General features: G+C 44.0%; 1 protein-coding gene across 2 annotated transcripts in view; it reads left to right on the top strand.

The window, feature by feature from the left end:
- Positions 1-19,530, top strand: part of LOC138245589 (uncharacterized) — a 1,324,589-nt gene that overhangs the window by 136,940 nt on the left and 1,168,119 nt on the right. For both annotated transcript variants that reach the window (XM_069199313.1, XM_069199321.1), the window contains one exon: positions 4,802-4,876. In XM_069199313.1, the coding sequence (XP_069055414.1) occupies positions 4,802-4,876 (75 nt within the window). The remainder of the gene's footprint in view (positions 1-4,801; positions 4,877-19,530) is intronic.

The raw sequence follows: 19,530 nt of genomic DNA, 5'->3' as shown, positions 1-19,530 counted from the left end.
CACGTTGGCGACATATAATCTGATTCGAGGACGAAAGGGCTTCATCTTCCTTAAAGAACAAAAACAAAACAAACTTTCCGAGCCATGGCAGGAATCAGTGATTCAGCCAATGAATCCGATGACTGTTCATCGTCTAACACTGATAGTCTTATGTTGTAATAATTGTCCTTTGCCATACCTAGTTTAAGGTTGCATTGACATTTAGCTTCAAGTTCTTTGTAAAAGAGTTTCTCTCGATTTGAAATCTAGATGTGAAGTAAGGGTGATGCCTATTCGGTCTACTGCGCTATAAAAACATAAACAAATACATCACACGAAGCTAAGCATCACATAATTAAGCTGCCCAGGGATCTAATATTACACCAATTGACTTGTCAACTTGACAAGCACTGCATGTGGTGTAATTCTGCTGGGCCACATCAGCTAGCACACACAGACAGCACACAAAAAGCAATAAACTCCCGGTCTGCGTTCTGTATAACTGTATAACACGTTCCCTTCTGTCCACAACCATACAAGGTGACACCAGTGGCAGATGTGTACTACAGAACTATAGGGAACAACGTATCCAAAAAATGTATCTCTAGAATCCACAGGGACAGATCTCAAAGTTGATGGAAACTCTCGAGAAACATATATCTCTATTGTTTTTATTTTTTTTATATACTTCCTTTCGTTTAAAAACTGTTCCTTGGAGGCTCTGGAATTGGCAACCTGGGTCAACCATACCCAATTGCTAGACTGAGACTGGAAGACGGGGAACTTCACCCAGCCAGGTTACCTTATTGTTCCCGCCCCCTCAATGCCATCCCCCCACCTTTCACACTTTCCCAATCACTGTGCTTGCATCACCATGTTTAATGTCGTGCTAAGAATAGGACTGGAAAATAGCGAAAGCCTCTAACAACAATTCCTCGCACCCAGAGCCAACAGACACTAGCAGCCAGCCCACATCACTGAAACAACGAAACAAACTGCATCAGAGACAGAAACATTATTTCTCAAACTATTACTGAGAGGATAAATAGATTTCAAAGGTTACAAAAATGTCTTTGTTAGCTGGCTTAATTTATGTTTTTATAACCCTCTGAGGCATTTGATGGCTTGTGGTGCTACATAAAAACTAAATGGAACTAAGCTAAACAACAAGAGCGCCACTCATTATGTTATGTAAGGAAGTAATGGCAATCATTTCTAGCGAGTGTATGTGTCATGTACGTCGGTGTTGTACACCACGGTGTTCTCCATGTGCTTGGTCTCTTGATGCTTCTCAGACTGAAGCCTGTGGTTTTTGTAATCACTGATTAGAGGGTCATGGGACTTCCAGTATCCTCCTAATCCTGTTGTGCGCAGATGAAGGGTTTCCAAGGGTACTTCGCTGTAGCGATGGGTATCACTCAGGCAACCTATGTGTGTAGGAACCTATGCCTAGGGTTCACACTGTGATTGTTCTACAGAATAGAAGTGAAGTAACTGCCTTTGCTGTCCTCCACATAAAGAGGGTCTGTTACAGCAGAGTGAGATTTTGGTGTTTGTTGGCATTCCCACTGAAAGATGATTGATCATGCAAGCTTTCATGCAAACTTTATTGATGTCTGTCAGAGTCTGGTTCTCCTGTCGTTTCTGACCTACTTTCTGTTAGCGAACATGTTATCAACTCAATGTACTTACCTTCCCCTGGTCTTTCAGTCTTTTCTTTCCTCCACTTCCCAGCAAGTCAACACAAAACCTCAGCCGTCCATCTGCCTTCTGAGTAATCACCACAGGTGAAATCCACTCCGAAGCCACTACAGGCTCTATAACTTCTTCTGCCAACATTTCCCCCAATAGACACTTTAGACCATCCCGAACAGACAAAGGCACTCGCCTCAATTTATGTTGGTAAGGAACAGCATTCGGTTTCACTCGCACTTAAATGTTGAGGAAATTACTCAGAAGGCAGCCAATAATCCAAGTATGAAGTTTAATCGGAGAAATACAACCTGGCATCTTACCGACCCAGAGGTTGCTCACCAACTGCCACCTCTGTAATGGTAAACGCTCTCCATTCTAAATAACATTCACATCATAACACATCCTTCCCTCTTCATTAACAAAGCAACTATGAAAACAAAAGGAAATAAAACAATCAACAATAATAATAAAAAGTTATAACAACAAATTAATTATTAAACATACACCTCCGAAAAGAGCCTTAAATGATTTATCTAACATAGTCTTTCAAAGAAGAAGGAGGTGGCTTCCTAATCCTTTTCCCAAAAACAGGACCCCTCTTCCCACACACACCACTCTGGTCCTCAAAATCACTGTGCAAAGCATCATTAGACATCCCACTCACTACTTCATCATCACTCATAAACATCAAACCTGAGCAACAATCATCAACACTCCCCTGTGTCATACCCTTCTGGTACAACGCCAGATTTCGAAAGTTCCACCTTTCCCCATTCTCCAAGATCACAAAATATGTTCCGACCCACTGGACCTTAAAAGGGCCATTGAACTAATTCAGAACATCCCAAACAGACAAAGGCACTCGCCTCAATTTTATGTTGGGAAGGAACAGCATTCGGTTTCACTCGCACTTTATGAACATAACCTCTGAGACATCCCAGCTTCTTATCAAACACCTTTCTCGCACCCGCCAATACATCATCCAAAGTTGGGACCTCCACAACCAACACTTGACTGGGGGCCCTAGGATGTATCATAATGTTCAGATCAAATTGATGCATCCACCCAAGAATTGCTGGTCCACCCGCCGAAACATAAACCTTGCCCCTGACACACCTGGAACCGTATTGAATGTCACCTTCCATACACCCCTAAAATGTCTATAGATTCTCCCTGGTACCCACCCGGATTAATATCCTTAGGTAAAAGTTCAACACTCATCCAATGCTTCTTAAATACCCGTTCTGGAATAATAATATACATAGATCCGGAATCGACCATAAGTTCTACATCCTTCCCACACACCGTAAAGGTAGCTGAAGGTCTAGACATTCTACCCTTAAGCTGAGAAACTTCCTTAGTTTTGGAATCGTAATTTACTACAAGAACTCTGTCCTCACTCTGATCCGTAACTGTATCTCTTATCACCCCCACAATAGAATATTTATACTCTTTGCTAGATGCTCTGCAAACCCTGTGCACGTTGTGGCAGCAACTTTCATGACTCAGACTCAGGGAAGTGTTTTGCAACCAATAAGATTTGTAAGAGGTGTGGACGTAAAGGTCACTGTGCGTTATTGGATGTCTCAGAGGTTATGTTCATAAAGTGCGAGTGAATCTTATCTGCAGGAGGGGCAGGGAAAGGATCGGCCAGGTGGGCCAGGTTAGCAGCTAGGCTTTAGGAGTACAATTACACTGTCAAATTTTTGCAGGAGTGGAAGAATGTTCAAGCTGATTGTCCGTCAAGGCTATCATTGGATTGGGAAGAAGTTGATGGTGCTGGAGTAAGAGATGCTGACAAGGAGGGTGCTGTTGCCACTGTTCATGACATACTGAGCAGTGGGACTGGTTCCTTTTCGTTGATGCAATGGAGGGCCGATATGGATGGAGATGTGATCATGAAAGATGTGGTTAAATTGATACGACATCCATTGTGCTTTGCACACATGGGTTCGAATCCCATCCTTGTCACCACAAATGTTGAGGAAATGACTCCGAAGACAGCCAATAATCCAAGTATGAAGTTTAATCGGAGAAACACAACCTGGCATCCGACCGTCCCAGAGGTTGCTCACCAACTGCCACCTCTGGAATGGTAAACGCTCTCCATTCTAAATGACATTCACATCATAACAGTATCACTCATGCAACCTTTGAAATTAACCCATGTGAGTAGGAACCTATGCCTAGGGTTTACACTGTGATTGTTCCACAGAATAGAAGTGGAGGAACTGCCTTTGCTGTCCTCCACATAAAGCGGGTCTGTTACAGCAGAGTGAGATTTTGGTGTTTGTTGGCACTCCCACTGAAAGACGATTGATCATACAAGTTTCAATGCAAACTGTATAGATGTCTGTCAGAGTCTAATTTTCCTGTCTTTTTTGACCGACTTTCTGTTGGCGAACATGTTATCAACTCTATGTACTTACCTTCCCCTGGTCTCTCAGTCTTTTCTTTCCTCCACTTCCCATTATTATCCAGTGTTCTACATTCTCTTGTCCCAAGGTCGTTGTGTCTGAATTCTCTTCCAAGTTGTTTTCACACTGTATTGTGTTCCCCTCCCTTCCAATCCTCTCGGTAATGATTCCTCAGGCTTGCTATATATATTATTCTGCACCCACATTTTCTCCTGCTGGATACATAACACTGTGGATGTCATTACTCGTTAAAGGAATTTGTAGATCTCGAATAAAGAATCTTTCGCAAAATAGCAAAGACTCTTACTTATATGATTACATAACTGTTTTTTTTGGATATGCATGAAAGTCGACTATGAAGGACTTTCACATGGGTTTATATAATCTGGATGTTTAAATGTAAACAGTTGTTTGATGTGACCAGTGCTTGGATTTTTGTTTGTTTGCATGTTAGGGCTGATGCCCGAATCAAGGGGTGAAAAAGACTGACCCTTTTCCCAGTGCACCCACATTAATTACCATGTCGCCTACAGTGACAGGTGCACTGTGACTTGTGCCTCAGTCCGTTGAAACCCAAGCAAGATATGCATTTTAAAAAATACTGTTAATAAAATAAAACATAAACATGCTCTTAGGCAAACATATGCTGGGATTGGTAGCGGTATGAAACATAAATTAAATAATTTACATAATACTGTTTTTTCTACTAGGATGAATACAAAGAATCCATTGCTTTCCCGACAATATCCAGGAGGGGCAATGCAAGTTCTTCAAGCAGCATGATAGTAAGAAAGCCACCTGTGTTCTGTTTGGCTGCATGTTTGTGTTTTTTATTGTCACTGTTAATGAGTATTTGTATATCTTGTGTTACTATGGAATAGCTGTACCTTTTGTTAGTCCCGGCTGTGACTTTCCAAATGTATCCATCAGAACCCAGAAGATGAACAAGTGGGGGACCCAAGGCCTGGTTACATGTCCTTTTGAAGTTGGTGGGTGCAAATTGCACACTCACTAATCACTGATACTACTAATTGTGGAAATTATCAGGTGTGCAAGTTGCACCAGTATCAGAGTTGCACCCCAAAATGGAGATTTTAAAACGTTTGCTCAAAATTTCATCCACCCTAAATGTTCACTTGCATATTATTGCTGCAAATCATCCATGGGTATTGCCATGTTGACTCATATTTGGGAAAAATTTGTAATTACATTTTGGAGTTTGCACAAGAAGTGAACTTAAAGACACAATTCTGATCAGGGCTTAAACGTTTATGAGTTATTGTAATTAGATTTGTATTGCTTATTACCCATGACAAGGTGCTATCTACAAGGTGCTTATAAGACCAAAGGCTATTTGACCACACAGGCCATGAGCCAGGACCCCAAATTAAGGCCCTTGGTACCACTCAAGGGGATGGGTTCTAACATGATTTTTTGCAAGGTATGGATGCCTAGAGATGGAAAATATGTGGTAGCAAGTCATCACTCTTTGCCTTTTGCCTGATATTATTGGATTAGCAATAAAAGCCACAACATATAGTGGTTTTCATATTTTTGCATACAAATTCATCATAATATGTGGAGAATAAATCTAATTCCACCAGATTGGTTAAAATCAATACAATAAAAAATAATTATGATTATTAATTTTAATTATAACAATGCAGTCCTTAAAATAATAACAATAAAATATAATTGCATTTCTCATATATTGATATAGATTATATGCATAATTAACACTTACCATTTCAAATAATAATAGTTGTCACATCTTACATAGGCAATGTATGTCGTGAATGAACATAAACACAATTTTATCATTCACATTCTTCATCATCTTCTTCTTCTTCTGAATAATGTCATCATTCATATCATATCATAGCTTGATAAACATTTTCACCAAGAGTTGAAGCTGTTTTTCGAATATCAAGGACTCATGTGTATTTTAGTAACATTTCAGAAATAATTTAGCCATGATTCTGTCATGGAATCCCAGTACATATTAAACACATCGGTTTCATCTGAGCTTGTCATTACTGCCTCATAACCCTCATTAGCAGCATGTGCAGCATGCAGCAACAAACAATCATCTGCTTTTTCGTCTGTACTGTTAAGATCAGGCACTTCGTGGCTCCCTTCAAGTGTGATATTGTAGCATTTATCTTCACAGTTCGTGAACAGTGTTTTATTCTCATGTTTTACAAAATACTCTGGTTTCCTTAATTTGTTAACAAGAAATGCAATGAGGGATGTTTTATTCCTTAAGTAGCTTGGAAATTTCCTCCATTGTTTGAGAATCGGGGAAAGTGAGACACTGTGTAACTGGTGTGCAAGTCCTTTTGCTGTTCTTTATAGACGTCTCATTGTACACATCAAACACAACATCGATTCTTTGACTCCTGTTTCCTTCCCTCAAAGCCATGGACAAGACAGACAGAGCCACTTCATTAAAGTTCAATTCCTCTCTTTTTACTCTCTGAACAAGAACCATACCATCAATCAGTGTGGCTGAATTTTCAGGTATTTCCTCAGCTGGGATAACATTTTTCTGAAATGTATGTTACTAAAACAGTTTTGTTTGTCTTTCATAACAGACCTTCTGGAGTTGCTAAATCCCATGGTAAAGGTCCTAAGGGATGAGAGAGTACATCCGCCATATTAAGGTTCTGTTTCTGTGCTGTCACAATGATTGAACCAAATAGTGCTTTGTCTGCTTTCATGATGATTGTACTGCCAGTGCTGTTCACTGCCTTCTTCTTGGCCATGTTAGTGAAGGTTTTTAGTTTGTTCATTTTCATTAGGTCATGAAACTTCTTAATAGGTGGATTATTCTCAAGTCGCTGTAGTTTGAAGCCTATATAGCTCTGTTCACCAATTTCAAGCGTCTATATTATCTCAGATACTATATCTTGAGATGCCTTTTTTGCCATGGAGAGACTAGTGAGATCATGTGGCTCAACAAATGGGTTTATCCAGCTTTGAACCAGACTAAAAGCTCTCATAACAGCTCACATAACAGAATCTTCGTCAATTTGTGACTTATATCGGTCTGCGTGAGTAAGATCTGATCTGTTGTTACAAACCATTTCCCTTATCTGACCCAAAAAGACACTTCTGTGTTCAGCCGTCATATAATATCTTTTTACAGCACCTGCTTCGAGGTTGAAACTTGTTGTACCACCTGGACTCAGTGTGTCATTGTTTTCTTTTACCTTTATCGCTTAATTGACCAGAATTTGTCCAAACGGATTAACATCTGGCAGTTGAACCGTAAAAGCACCTGTTAATGAAGTTGTGGTGTATCTTTGGGTGTTTCACTGTAAGTAATGTAATTTCTGCATAGTGTACAGAAAGCTATCTAGCGTAGTTCATGCTATCATATGCAAAAAATACCATGGGGTCATAGAGCGTATGATGGTGCGATGCCAAACTCCTTCTCGAGCAGCATGCAGCAGAGTCAGCAAGACATTTTCAACAATATCCACATACGACATCCAAAATGCAGAGAGATATCCATTGTCATGACGAAGATGTTCCAGAAATACATCCCAAAGTTGTTTTACTTCGGCAAAGGCAGCATTCTGCAAGAGTTAGTCTAATCTCTGTTGACATAGGTCTTTTTGCAAAGTCATTAACATCCTCAGTGAAGGAGTAGACAACCTGAATGATCTCTTCGTAATTCTTCTCCACCCAGGGGATAAATTCCAACCAAGCCAGTCTCACCATAGCTTCATACAGACTTGTGTATTCGAACTGCATGATTATATGTACAACCTTCTAGTACTGATGGTATTGATCCTTCTGCTATCATGTCTGCTTCAATGCAAAGGTTGTGAAGGCCAGCGTCTTGAAAGCATTTTACAAGAATTGACATGACATTGCAAATGGTGTGAAAGGTGCCTATTCTAAGAATGATTCTGTCGTACATTGCTTTATGCTTCCACACGATCTCAGTTGCTTTTGCGTAGAGGGCTTGAGCCATGACCACTACAATTTTCACCAAATGCAGTGATTCCCTTATCAGCTTTGACTGTTTCAAAATTTAGAAACAGTTGTCAACTCAGTTGCAGGGGCATTAATGGTGTGCAAGTAGTCAATGGAATCCAGTGATACACTAACTAGGTCTCTAGTACTGATGTTAAATCCTGTCCAACTTGGTATTATCTGTGCGAGGCTAGCTTCTTGTCTTGTAACAACCGAGTTTATGTTCTTATTTTGTGCAAGCTTCAAATGGGCAACACATTCCGGCATGACTTCGGTGCATGTCATCACTGGCTGAGGCCCAACTTGTTCACCAGAAACATACATGAAAAATTCTTCAGTATTTGTAGTGGTCAATGTTCTCTGCTTTTGCTTTTTCAATGCTTGGGAGAGGAGCTTTAAAAGGTTCTATTGAAACAACTTAGGCTGCACAGTTATACCGCTGACTCAATGAGTTGTGCCCTTACCAATAAGATTCTCTTCCAGCTTATCAATGTTAGTGAAGACATGAAGCTGAATTTCGACTGAAAGAACAATTTTCTCATGTAAGGTAGCACCATTTTTCTGAAGACACAAGGTGGTATCATTTTCTTCTAGCTGTGAGTATGCAGTCCCATGACCAAGTCTTTTTAAAGTGCAAATGATTTCAATATTGCCTGTCAGTGTTTTTTTTGGTGTATGGGAGCATCAATTGCGTTGGGGGGGGGGGTCTGGCCATTTGTGACTGCATATATAGTGTCCTGACTGAATGCATAAGTAAGGTGGCCCTTTTGGATGGCTGTGTGTTTTCTGACTCTCCAGTCAGAAGTCCTAATAGAAACCATTTAAAGTAATCAGGCCCTGTAAATGAATCTTTATCAACATCTGATGGATGATACGGCAATGGTGTTGATGTTTTTTTAATCATTATTCTTATGTGTGATGAAGTTTGATCAATGATTTTGTTCATGTGTTTCCTTAACCTTTAAAACTGACAATTCTGTCTTCATACTCTGGTTTTCGCTTACAATGTCCTGTAGCATGACACTGTCAGGTTGGGCTAGTAATTTTCCTTGGCTGTCTGGTAATATGTGGAGGCTGTCATCGAACTCTGAGTCTAATTTTCTTCTAATATGCTTCTTGGTTGATTTGTCTATTCTCTGTATTCCTCTGAGTGTCACAAGGGTTTTAAGCCTTTCAGTGAGAGTTATCACACGTATTACCTCTTTGTTCGGAATAATCACAGTTCTAATGTATTGAAATAGTTAATCATATGCTTCATCTCATATTTTTGTAGTGATCATCAGTTAGAATAATAGATACATGATCTTCCTTCTTTGCTTTAACACTTGTATAGGTCCTATAACCAGATGCATGAGATGGGCTTCTCCAGACACTATGTTCCTACTACAAACTGCTAAGATCGTTGAATCACAATTAATGATTGCACACTTTCAAATCCTTTTGTCAGCTCTAAGCTCCGTGGTCTTGATTATTTTTTCACACATTGATTTTCCCTTGTAGCATTTTATCTTTCCACAAAATATACATTCTTCAGCATATACGTTTGACTTTAATGATATTCTTCTGTTTAAGCGTTTATTCATGCATCCACTCGCTGCAGCATCACATTTGCTTCAGCTTTTCGCCTATAGTCTGTAAATCTCTCTTCATAGTAAACAAGCTCCTGCACTTCCTGTGGTAAAATACTTGGGAACTGTGTTGCTTTCCACATTTCTTGCATTGTCTAACAATGGAATGTGATTCCTTACTTGAACTGCCTTTAACAAAGTTTTCCATGATGATTAGTCCTGTGGGCTTGTTAGCTTAACTCCATGTTGGACATTTGACCATAAATTAAATATACACTGGAGATCAGAGGGACATGATGTACTTGTTTCAGTCTTCTTTATGATGCTGCACTGTCATTCACCACCAGTTCTGCAAAAGGAAATTCATTAAAAATGTATACATTTTACATGGTGTACCTAATATATCATAATTACTATTGTAATTGTTATCAATTTATATAATCACATTTACTGTAATTGTAATTTTAAATAACATTAAAAATAATTAAAATTATGACAAAAATTCCATTCACATCAAGTTATCTTGGGAGTGGAATGGTAACTCCCAAAAGGCAAAGAGTTATGACTTGCTGTTTCATATTTTCCATCTCTAGGCATCCATACCTTGCGAATAAATCATATTAGAACCCATCCCCCCAAGTGGTACCGATAACATGGTTGTCTCAAGGCCTAACCAGCAGAAACAAAGATAAATAAGCCTCTGGAGATCCAAATGTTTTAAGTCTTCTTTTGAATTGTGATGCACTCAAACTTTCTTAAACTAAACCAGTCGAAGGCCGAGGTAATAACCACAAAAGAACTCCCATAATGCTTGAGATAACTACCTGTGGCTATCCTATATAGAGGCTGTAACCAGTTCAGACAGAAGAGCCACAGACCGATAGTTGAGATGGAGTTGTTTTATTGTTTCACAAACCTTATATTAAGGCTTCTTTAGTGAGAGTTTATAACATATATTGGTGTAATAAATGAAGTAGTTTTTTTTCCTACTAAAAGAGTTCCTTCGCTCTTCTTTATGGCCTCTGAGGTTGCTTGCTTCTCCAGGCTTCCTCACTTTTCCGCCTTTTTCTTTAGTCACCAGACAGACCCTCTGGAAAGCATAAAAGAGAGCCTGAGATACTTCCTTGTAATCTGATACCCATCACCAGTCACTAGTACTGCCCCATGTTATGGATGCGAGTTCCATTTTTATCCTATGGCTATTAGGCTAACTTGTGCTCCCCACCTGGAGCACACCCAACAACATCACATTAGTGTAGCCCAGTGAAAGTATCTAGTGTTCCCCATGCTATTGCCACTCTCTCAATAAGCAAATCAACACTTGACTGGGCTGCAGTCATAGGGACCCAAGCACATCTCTCCCTTGGGTTACTGGGTCTGAACGCAGGGTTTCCATTGGTTTTGCTGAAGTCGGCTGCCATCGGTGATCGTCCCTTGTTGACTGCTTTGCCCTCACTCTGCTCCCACCTTGTTGGACTGGAGGCCCCCCTCTCACGCTCCTCCGCTGTGCCATTATGCTCCCGCTGTGCCTTCTCTCGTTGCTGCTGATGTCTCCCATTACTCTGTGGATCTCCTGACATGGGTGTCCTATGTACACTGACCTCTCTGTCCCCGGGGCCATTCTCCTCCTTTTCATCCTCTTCTGCCAGTTCATTGGGCAATGTCACACCCACATGATTTTTCTTGAGGGGCAGTGATAGAGGTGTAACCTTCATTTTCTGTTGTCCCATGATGGCAGTCATGTTGGAAGGGTCACAAACACCTTTATTACAACATCTCCCAACCAGGAATGGCCAATCGTGCCGTACAGAACAGACTGCATGGGGCAGGAAGTCCACATTAGTCTACAAGCGACTAACTCAATGATGAGTTTGGAAGGAAAAAGGTTGAAGAGACAAAATATCTCAGAATCCTAGGATTAAAGTCCTTGTTGTGGGCAAGCCAAACAAGGGGTGCATGATCAGTCAAAATAATAACAGAGCGGCCAAGTAAATAATACTGCAGGGATTCCAAAGCCCACTTAATTGACAAACATTCCTTTTTGATTGTGGCATAATTGAGTTCTCAGGTGAGAGCTTACGACTAATGTAAACAACCGAACGCAGGACATCTTCAGAGTCAGGTTGGGATAAAACAGCACCAATGCCACAGCCCAAAGCATCAGTCTGCAAATCAAATTGCTTTTGAAAGTCCAGGCAAGTTAAGACAGGGTCACTGCATAAAAGTTCCTTCAGTTGGTCGAAACTATATTGCATAGGGGATGTCAACTCTTTGATTTTGGATGAACCATGATTTTTCCATATGTCACAAGGGGGATCTGATATTTCTGAAAGATGAGGAATAAACATTAGTAATACTTGACCAGACCCAAAAGGATCCCACCTCCCGTTTGGTTCGCGGAGGTGGTATGGACCTAATAGCTAGGACTTTGTCCATCTTGGTCCGCATCTGTCCGGGCTGTATCTGTAACCCAGATGTTTAATAGAGTCTGTTAGAAATGGGGTCTCTAGCTGGCAGTCAGTTTTCACCCTGTTCAAGTAGGGACCCTCACTCTAGTCAGGGTAAGGGAGATACACAGCTCAGATAAACCCTGCTCACCCCCTTGGAAGCTTGGCACAAGCAGTCGGGCTTATCTCAGAGGCAATGTGTAAAGTAGTTGCACAAACATATACAATAAGACGTTGAAAACACCACAAAAGCACTCCACACCAGTTTAGAAAGGGTGCATCAGAAAAGTAAGCAATGCGTTGATTCCTTACTCGCAAGTAAGAATGTGTGTTGATTCTTTCTCTACCGGGTAAGCGATGCATCGATTCTTTCTTCACAGAATAGAGATGCGTTGATTTCCGGATGAGCAGCCTGGGGTCTGTGCAGTGATGTTGAAGATTTGATGCCTCAGGGGTGATGCTTGGAAAATCCAGACATACAGCAGCGATAAATCCGCACTGAGATGACTCTGCGTTGATTTTACCGACTGTGCATCGATTTTTCAACCGCTGTGCAGGCACTGCATCAGTTTGTCTACCGCTCCACTCCGGTGCGTGGATTTACACTCAGGTTCTGCCAGCATCCCCTTCCAGGGACTTAGGACTGGATGGGGCACCTTTTGGCAAGGGTGGGGGTCTCAGCAAGAGAGCCCAGGTGCTGGCAGATGAAGCCTTTGATGTCCCTGAGACTTCTTAACAGGAAGCAAGCTCAGTGCAAGCCCTTGGAGAAACTTCACAAGCAGGATACACAGCAAAGTCCAGTCTTTGTCCTCTCTAAGGCAGAAGCAGCAACTGCAGGCCAACCCAGAAAAGCACACACAGCAAGGGGGCAGTACTCCTTCTCAGAGCTCTTGAGGTCTTCTCCTTGATAGAGGTTCCTCTTGATCTGGAGGTAATCTAAAATTGTGGGGTCAGTAGTTCAATACTTATACTCATTTCTGCCTTTGAAGTAGACAAACTTCAAACGAAAGTCTTTGTACTGTGCAAAACCCTGCTTCTTCCTTGCCCTGCCCCAGCCACACTCTAGGGGTTTAGAGACTGTATTGTGAGGAGTTAGGCACAGCCCTTTCAAGTGCGGGTGTCAGCTCCTTTCTCCCACTATAGCCCAGGAAGACTCATCAGGATATGCAGGACACACCTTAGCTCCCTTTGTCTTACTGCCTAGAGTGAATTCACAAACAGCCGAACTGTCAGTCTGACCCAGACATGGATTCAGCAGACAAGCAGATGCAAAGTGGCATTTCCAAACAGACAATCCAAAAACCAACTTTACTAAAAGATCTATTTTAAAATTGTGAGTTCAGAGACCCCAAACTCCAAATCTCTATCTGCTCCCAATGGGAAACTACTCTTAAAAGATATTTAAAGGCAATCCCCATGTTAACCTGTGGGAGAGATAGGCCTTGCACATCGTCCTCTACACCGACACTCATCTGATTCTCTCTCTCACTGACAAACCATCAACAGCCAAGAACAACTTCAACAACAGAATAAAGGCACTCGCCACCTGGATGAAAGACAACTGTCTCAAGCTCAACTCCAACAAGACCCCCCCCTCACCCACCGACCACGCACACAACCTCTGCACCATCCTTGATTCCTTGCTCTCAATGGCCCGTCAAGTCAACACCGACTAATCTTCTTGCTTCCACATGATTCACCTGCTTCGAAAGATCTTCAGATGGATCCCCATCGAGGCAAGAAGAACAATCACCCAGGCACTCATCAGCAGCAAGCTTGACTACGGCAACGCACTCTATGCCGGCATGACCAAGAAACTCCAGACAAGACTCCAGAGAATCCAGAACACTGTGACTAGGCTCATCCTAAACATCCCCTGTCACAACCACGTCACCACACACCTGAGAGACCTCCACTGGCTATAGGTCAACAAAAGAATCACCTTCAAGCTCCTCACACACGCATACAAGGCCCTACAAAACATTGGCCCCATCTACCTGAACCACTGTCTCTCCTTCTATACTCCCACCAGACAGCTCCGCATTGCCCAGCTGGCCCTCGCCTCCATCCCACGGATCCATAAGAACTTTGCTGGAGGAAGATCCTTCTCTTGCCTCGCGGCACAGACCTGAAACATGCTGCCTCTCCACCTCAGGCAATCCCCCCTCTCTGATCAAATTCAGGAAGGACCTCAAGACCTGACTCTTCAACTGATCTGCATCCTTTCCCTCAGTGCCTTGTGATCCTTCGGGTGATAAGCTGCACATTATAAATACCGAATTGATTGATTGATCGATTGCAATAGTGAAAAACAAATTTGGCAGTAATCCACTATCAGGACATGTAAAACACACTAGTATATGTCCTACCTTGTAAAAACACTGCACCCTGCCCATGGGGCTGCCTTGGGCCTACCTCAGGGCTGACATATGTAGTAAAAGGGAAGGGAAGGTTTAGGCCTGGTAAGTGGGTGCACTTGCCAGGTCGAACTGGCAGTTCCAAACTGCCCAACACACACTGCAGGTGCAGGTCTGAGAAATGTTTACAGGGCTACTCATGTGAGTGGCACAATCAGTGCTGCAGGCCCACGAGTAGCGTTTGATTTACAGGTCCTGGGCACACATGGTGCACAACACTAGGGACCTACCAGTAAATCAAATATGCCAATCATGGATAATCAATCATGATCACAATGTACACAGGGAACACTTGCACTTTAGCACAGATTAGCAGTGGTAAAGTGAACAGAGTACTAAAACCAGCAAAAACTAAATCCAGCACACAGCCAGAAATACAGGAAGCAGAGGCAAAAAGACAGGGGAAACCACACCAAGGATGCCGGGTCCAACACTTGTCCACCCCTCAGCTGAAAGTGGGGAAAACTATCCAGCCTCATGGGAGTTCTCATCACTAAGGCGGAAGCATCTGGATCGACCATCAGCATCAACGTGTTCTGTACCCCTCATCTGCATTAACCATCTGAAAGGGCCTCTGGTCTATCGGAACCTGGAAGTGAGTCCCAAACAAGTAGGGTCTTAGCTTCTTCAGTGCCCAGGCCACAGCAAATGCTTCTCTCTCAATTGCACTCGACTTCTGTTCCCTGGGGAGTAACCTCCTACCAATGAAGCTGGTCTAGGTCCTCTTCATTTAGCTGTACTAGAACTGCCCCCACACCATGCGCTGAAGTGTCAGTCTGCACAACAAATTCCTTGGAGAAGTCGGATGCCTTCAGCACAGGTGCTGTGCACTTGGCTGCCTTCAAGGCATCACAGTCTAACAAGCCTCAGTTCAGATCACTTTCTTGGGCTTCTTCCTGGAAGTCACCTCTGTCAAGCGGGCAGCAATGGTGCCATACCCCTTGAGAAATCTCCTGTAGTAACCAGTGAGACCTAAGAAGGCTGTCACCTCTGTCTGGGTCTTGGTTGGTTCCCAAGCCAGAATGGCGTCGATTTTGGGCTATAGTGGGGGCTACCTTGCCGCTCCCCACCTGGTGTCCCAGGTAAGCCACTGATCTCTTCCCTATTTGGCACTTACTGGCCTTAATAGTGAGTCCTGCCTTCTGCAGGGCCTTTAACACTTCGCAAAGGTGATGCAGGTGATCCTCCCAGTTGGAGCTGAACTCTGCAATGTCATCCAGGTAGGCGGAGCTGAAATCCTTCAGTCCAGTCAAAACCTGGTTGACCAACCCCTGAATGGTGGCAGGAGCATTTAACAACCCAATGGGCATGACCAGAACTGTTAGTGCCCCTCTGATGTTGAAAATGTAACCTCTCTTTGGCCCCATCGGTCAAGGCAATCTGCCAGTACCCAGACGTTAAGTCAAACATACTGAGGAACTTGGGAGCTCCTAGCCGATCTATGAGCTCATCAGCTCTGGTGATTGGGTGCACATAAGTCTTAGTTATGGCTTTGAGTCCATGCAGAACCTACGTTCAGGAGTAGCACCTGGGGCAGCAGCCTTTGGGACCATGACCACTGAGCTGGCCCAAAGACTGGTGGAGAACTCTATAACCCCTAAGGCTAGCATCTTGGAGACCTCAACCATGAAGCTAGATCTGACCTTGCCAGTCACCATGGAGATTTTATGTTTCACAGGTGGACTGTCCCTAGTGTCCACATCATGGCTAACAAATGAGTGACCCCTGGGGTCAAGGAAAACAGAGAGGCAAACTGTCCCAGCAACTGGTGACAGTCCCTCTGCTGTTCCAGGGTCAGTGTTGGGGAGAGGTTCACACATTCCACAGACCCATCTTTTTCTTGGGCAGACAGAAGGTCAGGAAGAGGCTCACTCTGCTCCTCTATTTCATCATTGGTTGCCAAAAGTATAGTCAGTTCAGACCTCTCAAAATGTTTTTTGAGGTGGTTCACATGTAGGACCCCTTAAAGGGTTCCTTGGGGTCTGCAAGTTCACCAGCTAGGTGACAGCATTCTTGCTCTCCACCACCTCAAAAGGCCCAGTCCACTTGTCCTGGAGAGCACGAGGCTCCACTGGGGCCATGACCCACACTTTCTGGCCAGGCTGAAACTCAACCTGAGTGGTATTCTGGTCATACCATTGTTTTATATTCTTCTGACTTGTTTCCAGGTTTGCCTGAGTGAGTTTCCTGACGCGTGCAGTCTGGTTTCTGAAGGCCAGTACATAGCTAAATTAGTCCTGGGGGGCCTACTGGGAGCTTTCTCCCACTCTTCTTTCACCAGACTCAGAGATCCTCTCACAAGATGCCCATACAGCAGCTCGAAGGGACTAAATCCAAGTCCCTTCTTTGTTACCTCCCTGTATGTGAAGAGAAGATATGGCAAGAGGCTATCCCACTTACGCTTCATGGGTTCAGACAGACACATAATCATGCCTTTCAGGGTGCATTTGAACCTTTCAACCAACCCATTTCCCTGGGGGTGGTATGGAGTAGTGAACTTGTAGGTTACCCCACACTCCTTCCACAGAGACTTCATATAAGTCGATATGAAGTTGGTACCCCTCTCAGATACCACCTCCTTGCGGAACCCCATGCAGGTAAAAATACCCAGCCCACCACAGGGCTGTCAATTACCTCAGAGGGATGGCCTCCGGGTGCCGGGTAGCGTGGTCCACCAAGACCAGGATAAACCTGTTGCCCATGGCTGTCTTGGGGTCCAGAGTCCCCACAATGTTGATTCCTACCCGCTCAAAAGGGGAACTCACAACAGGGAATGGTTGGAGGGGTACCTTGCATTTCCCTCCACTCTTGCCACTTGCCTGGCAAGTTTGGCAAGACGTACAGAATGCGTCTGAGTGCCTGCACATTTGGGGTAAGTAAAAGTGGATGACAATCTTTTTAAAAAAATGTTCCTGCCCCAAATGTCCTGTCAAAGGCACATGATGAACCAGACCCAGCAGGAAGGTTCTGAAGCGCTTGGGTACCACCAGTATTCATGCTGCCCCAGGCTCAGCAACCTTAGGCTTACTATACAGGATGTCATCCTTCCAGTAAATCCAATGTGAGACAGACTTCTTGCCAGTTGTCTGGTCTGCAGACTGCCGCCACAGACCCTCAAGAGAAGGGCATTTCTTCTGTGCCTCTCAGACCTCCTACCTGGTGGTAAACCCTTTCCTGCTGCAAATGGGTCAGCTCAGGCACATCCCCCAGTTCAGCCACTTGTTCCCCTGTAGGCTCTGGGGTGTCCCCCTGAGGTTCAGAAGCCTCCTGGATGGTGGGAACTTCTGGGGGGGGGGAGGTGTCCCCCGCCCCTCACCCCTCATCTTCCTGGCAAGCACCTGGGCCACTCTTTCAGGCTCTAGGTCCTCCTGATCACCCTGACTGGCTATCATAGACCGGGTGGTCAAGCCTGTCCACCCATGCACACCCAACATCTCCAAGCGCACCCGGTGTTCCACCTCACACCAAGGGGAATCCTCCAGGTCAGAGTTGTTGTCTACAGCAACTACTTGGTGAAGCACATTGGGGACCACCTGCTCTTCAGACACCAGGTGATACCTGACAGTAATCACACTGGCTCCAGTGTCTCTCGGAGCCTCCACCCTCTGTCCATTGATGGTCACCCACTGCCTGTACTTCTTAGTGTTTTAAGGCAAGAGTGTCCTCTGGACCATCTCACTGGCCCCTAGTGAGGCAAGGGTCATCTCAGCTGGCTCCCACCCTTCTTCCGGAACCAACACCTCCCCAAGCGCTACACTGACCAAACCCTGTGACTGTGTACCAGTGGGTGCCAGTGTCTGCTTGGGATCCCCCTCGTGTGACCCTCCTGATCACATGCATAACACCTGTGGTGACCCTTCTCCACAGGTTTCCCTGTAGAGATCCAAGGCTTATTCTTACCTGAGGGATTAAAATCCTTACCCTGGGAAATAGGTTGGGGCCCTTTAGGGAACTCCTCCTGTTTACACTCCCACCCCCACATCTTCTGACAGGGCCCTCGCTCACCCTTGGCGGAGTCTCCCCAATATCTCTTTAGGACCCTTGTACTCTCCCAATGGTCTACCTCCTGGGAAAACTTTCTGGGGTCAGTCAGCTTGCTGTCAATCAGGTGCTGGCACAGCTCTGGAAAACAAATCCTATACAAGTGCGCCCATGCAACCAAATTGTACAGCCCCTCATAAGTTGTTCCCTTGCTGCCCTTCCCCCACCCATCTAGTGCACTGCAAAAAGAATCAGCACATTCCAACCAAGTTTGAGAATCCCCTTTCTTCTAAGACCTAAAGTTTTCCTGGTCTTTTTCTTCTTCTTTTCTTCTTGTCCTAGCCAGCTGCAGCTCCCTCTCATGCTGAAGTCTGAGCTTCTTAATTTCTAGTTGATGCCTCCTGTTTTCCTGCCTGCCCACCAGTTCCACCTGGGTCCGACCTTTGGAAGAAACACTACTGCCTGCCCTGGAGGCCCTCCCTTCAGGCAGGTCCTGGTTATCCATCAAAACATCATGTATGCTCTGTACCTTGTCATCCACAGCAATATTCTCCTCTGCTGTCAGCTCCTCAGCCTTTTTTGCTGCCAACCAGGCCCTCAGCACCTTTTGCAGCTCCTTCTTCTTGGTGGAGCTTTTGATTGGACACTTGAACTCCTTCCAAAACTGCTTGAGCTGGGCTACTGTGTAATTCTCCGAATTCTCCAGCTCAACACCACATTTGTAGAAACTGCTGATGGCTCCCCAGACTGAGACATGTTTGTGGATAAGGCTCAACAAAGGTGCAAAGTTTCAGAAGGCAAAGAAAAGCAAACATCCAAGAGAATAAAACAGTATGTGGCTGTGTAGTCATCTGCAATAAGACAGTAGTGTACACTAATCACTGTATGTCAAGTCCCATCCTCACCCCTGATCCCCAGTGTTATAAAGGGGGTCTCTAGTTGGCAGTCAGTTTACACCCTATCCAGGTATGGACCCTCACTCTAGTCAGGGTAAGGGAAATACACAGCTCAGATAACCCCTGCCCGCCACCTTGGTAGCTTG

Source organism: Pleurodeles waltl, chromosome 1_2, assembly GCF_031143425.1.
Source record: "Pleurodeles waltl isolate 20211129_DDA chromosome 1_2, aPleWal1.hap1.20221129, whole genome shotgun sequence".
Taxonomy (NCBI): Eukaryota; Metazoa; Chordata; class Amphibia; order Caudata; family Salamandridae; genus Pleurodeles; species Pleurodeles waltl.
The sequence above is the reverse complement of the archived record's forward strand: the minus strand, read 5'-3'. Positions and strand labels throughout refer to the sequence as shown.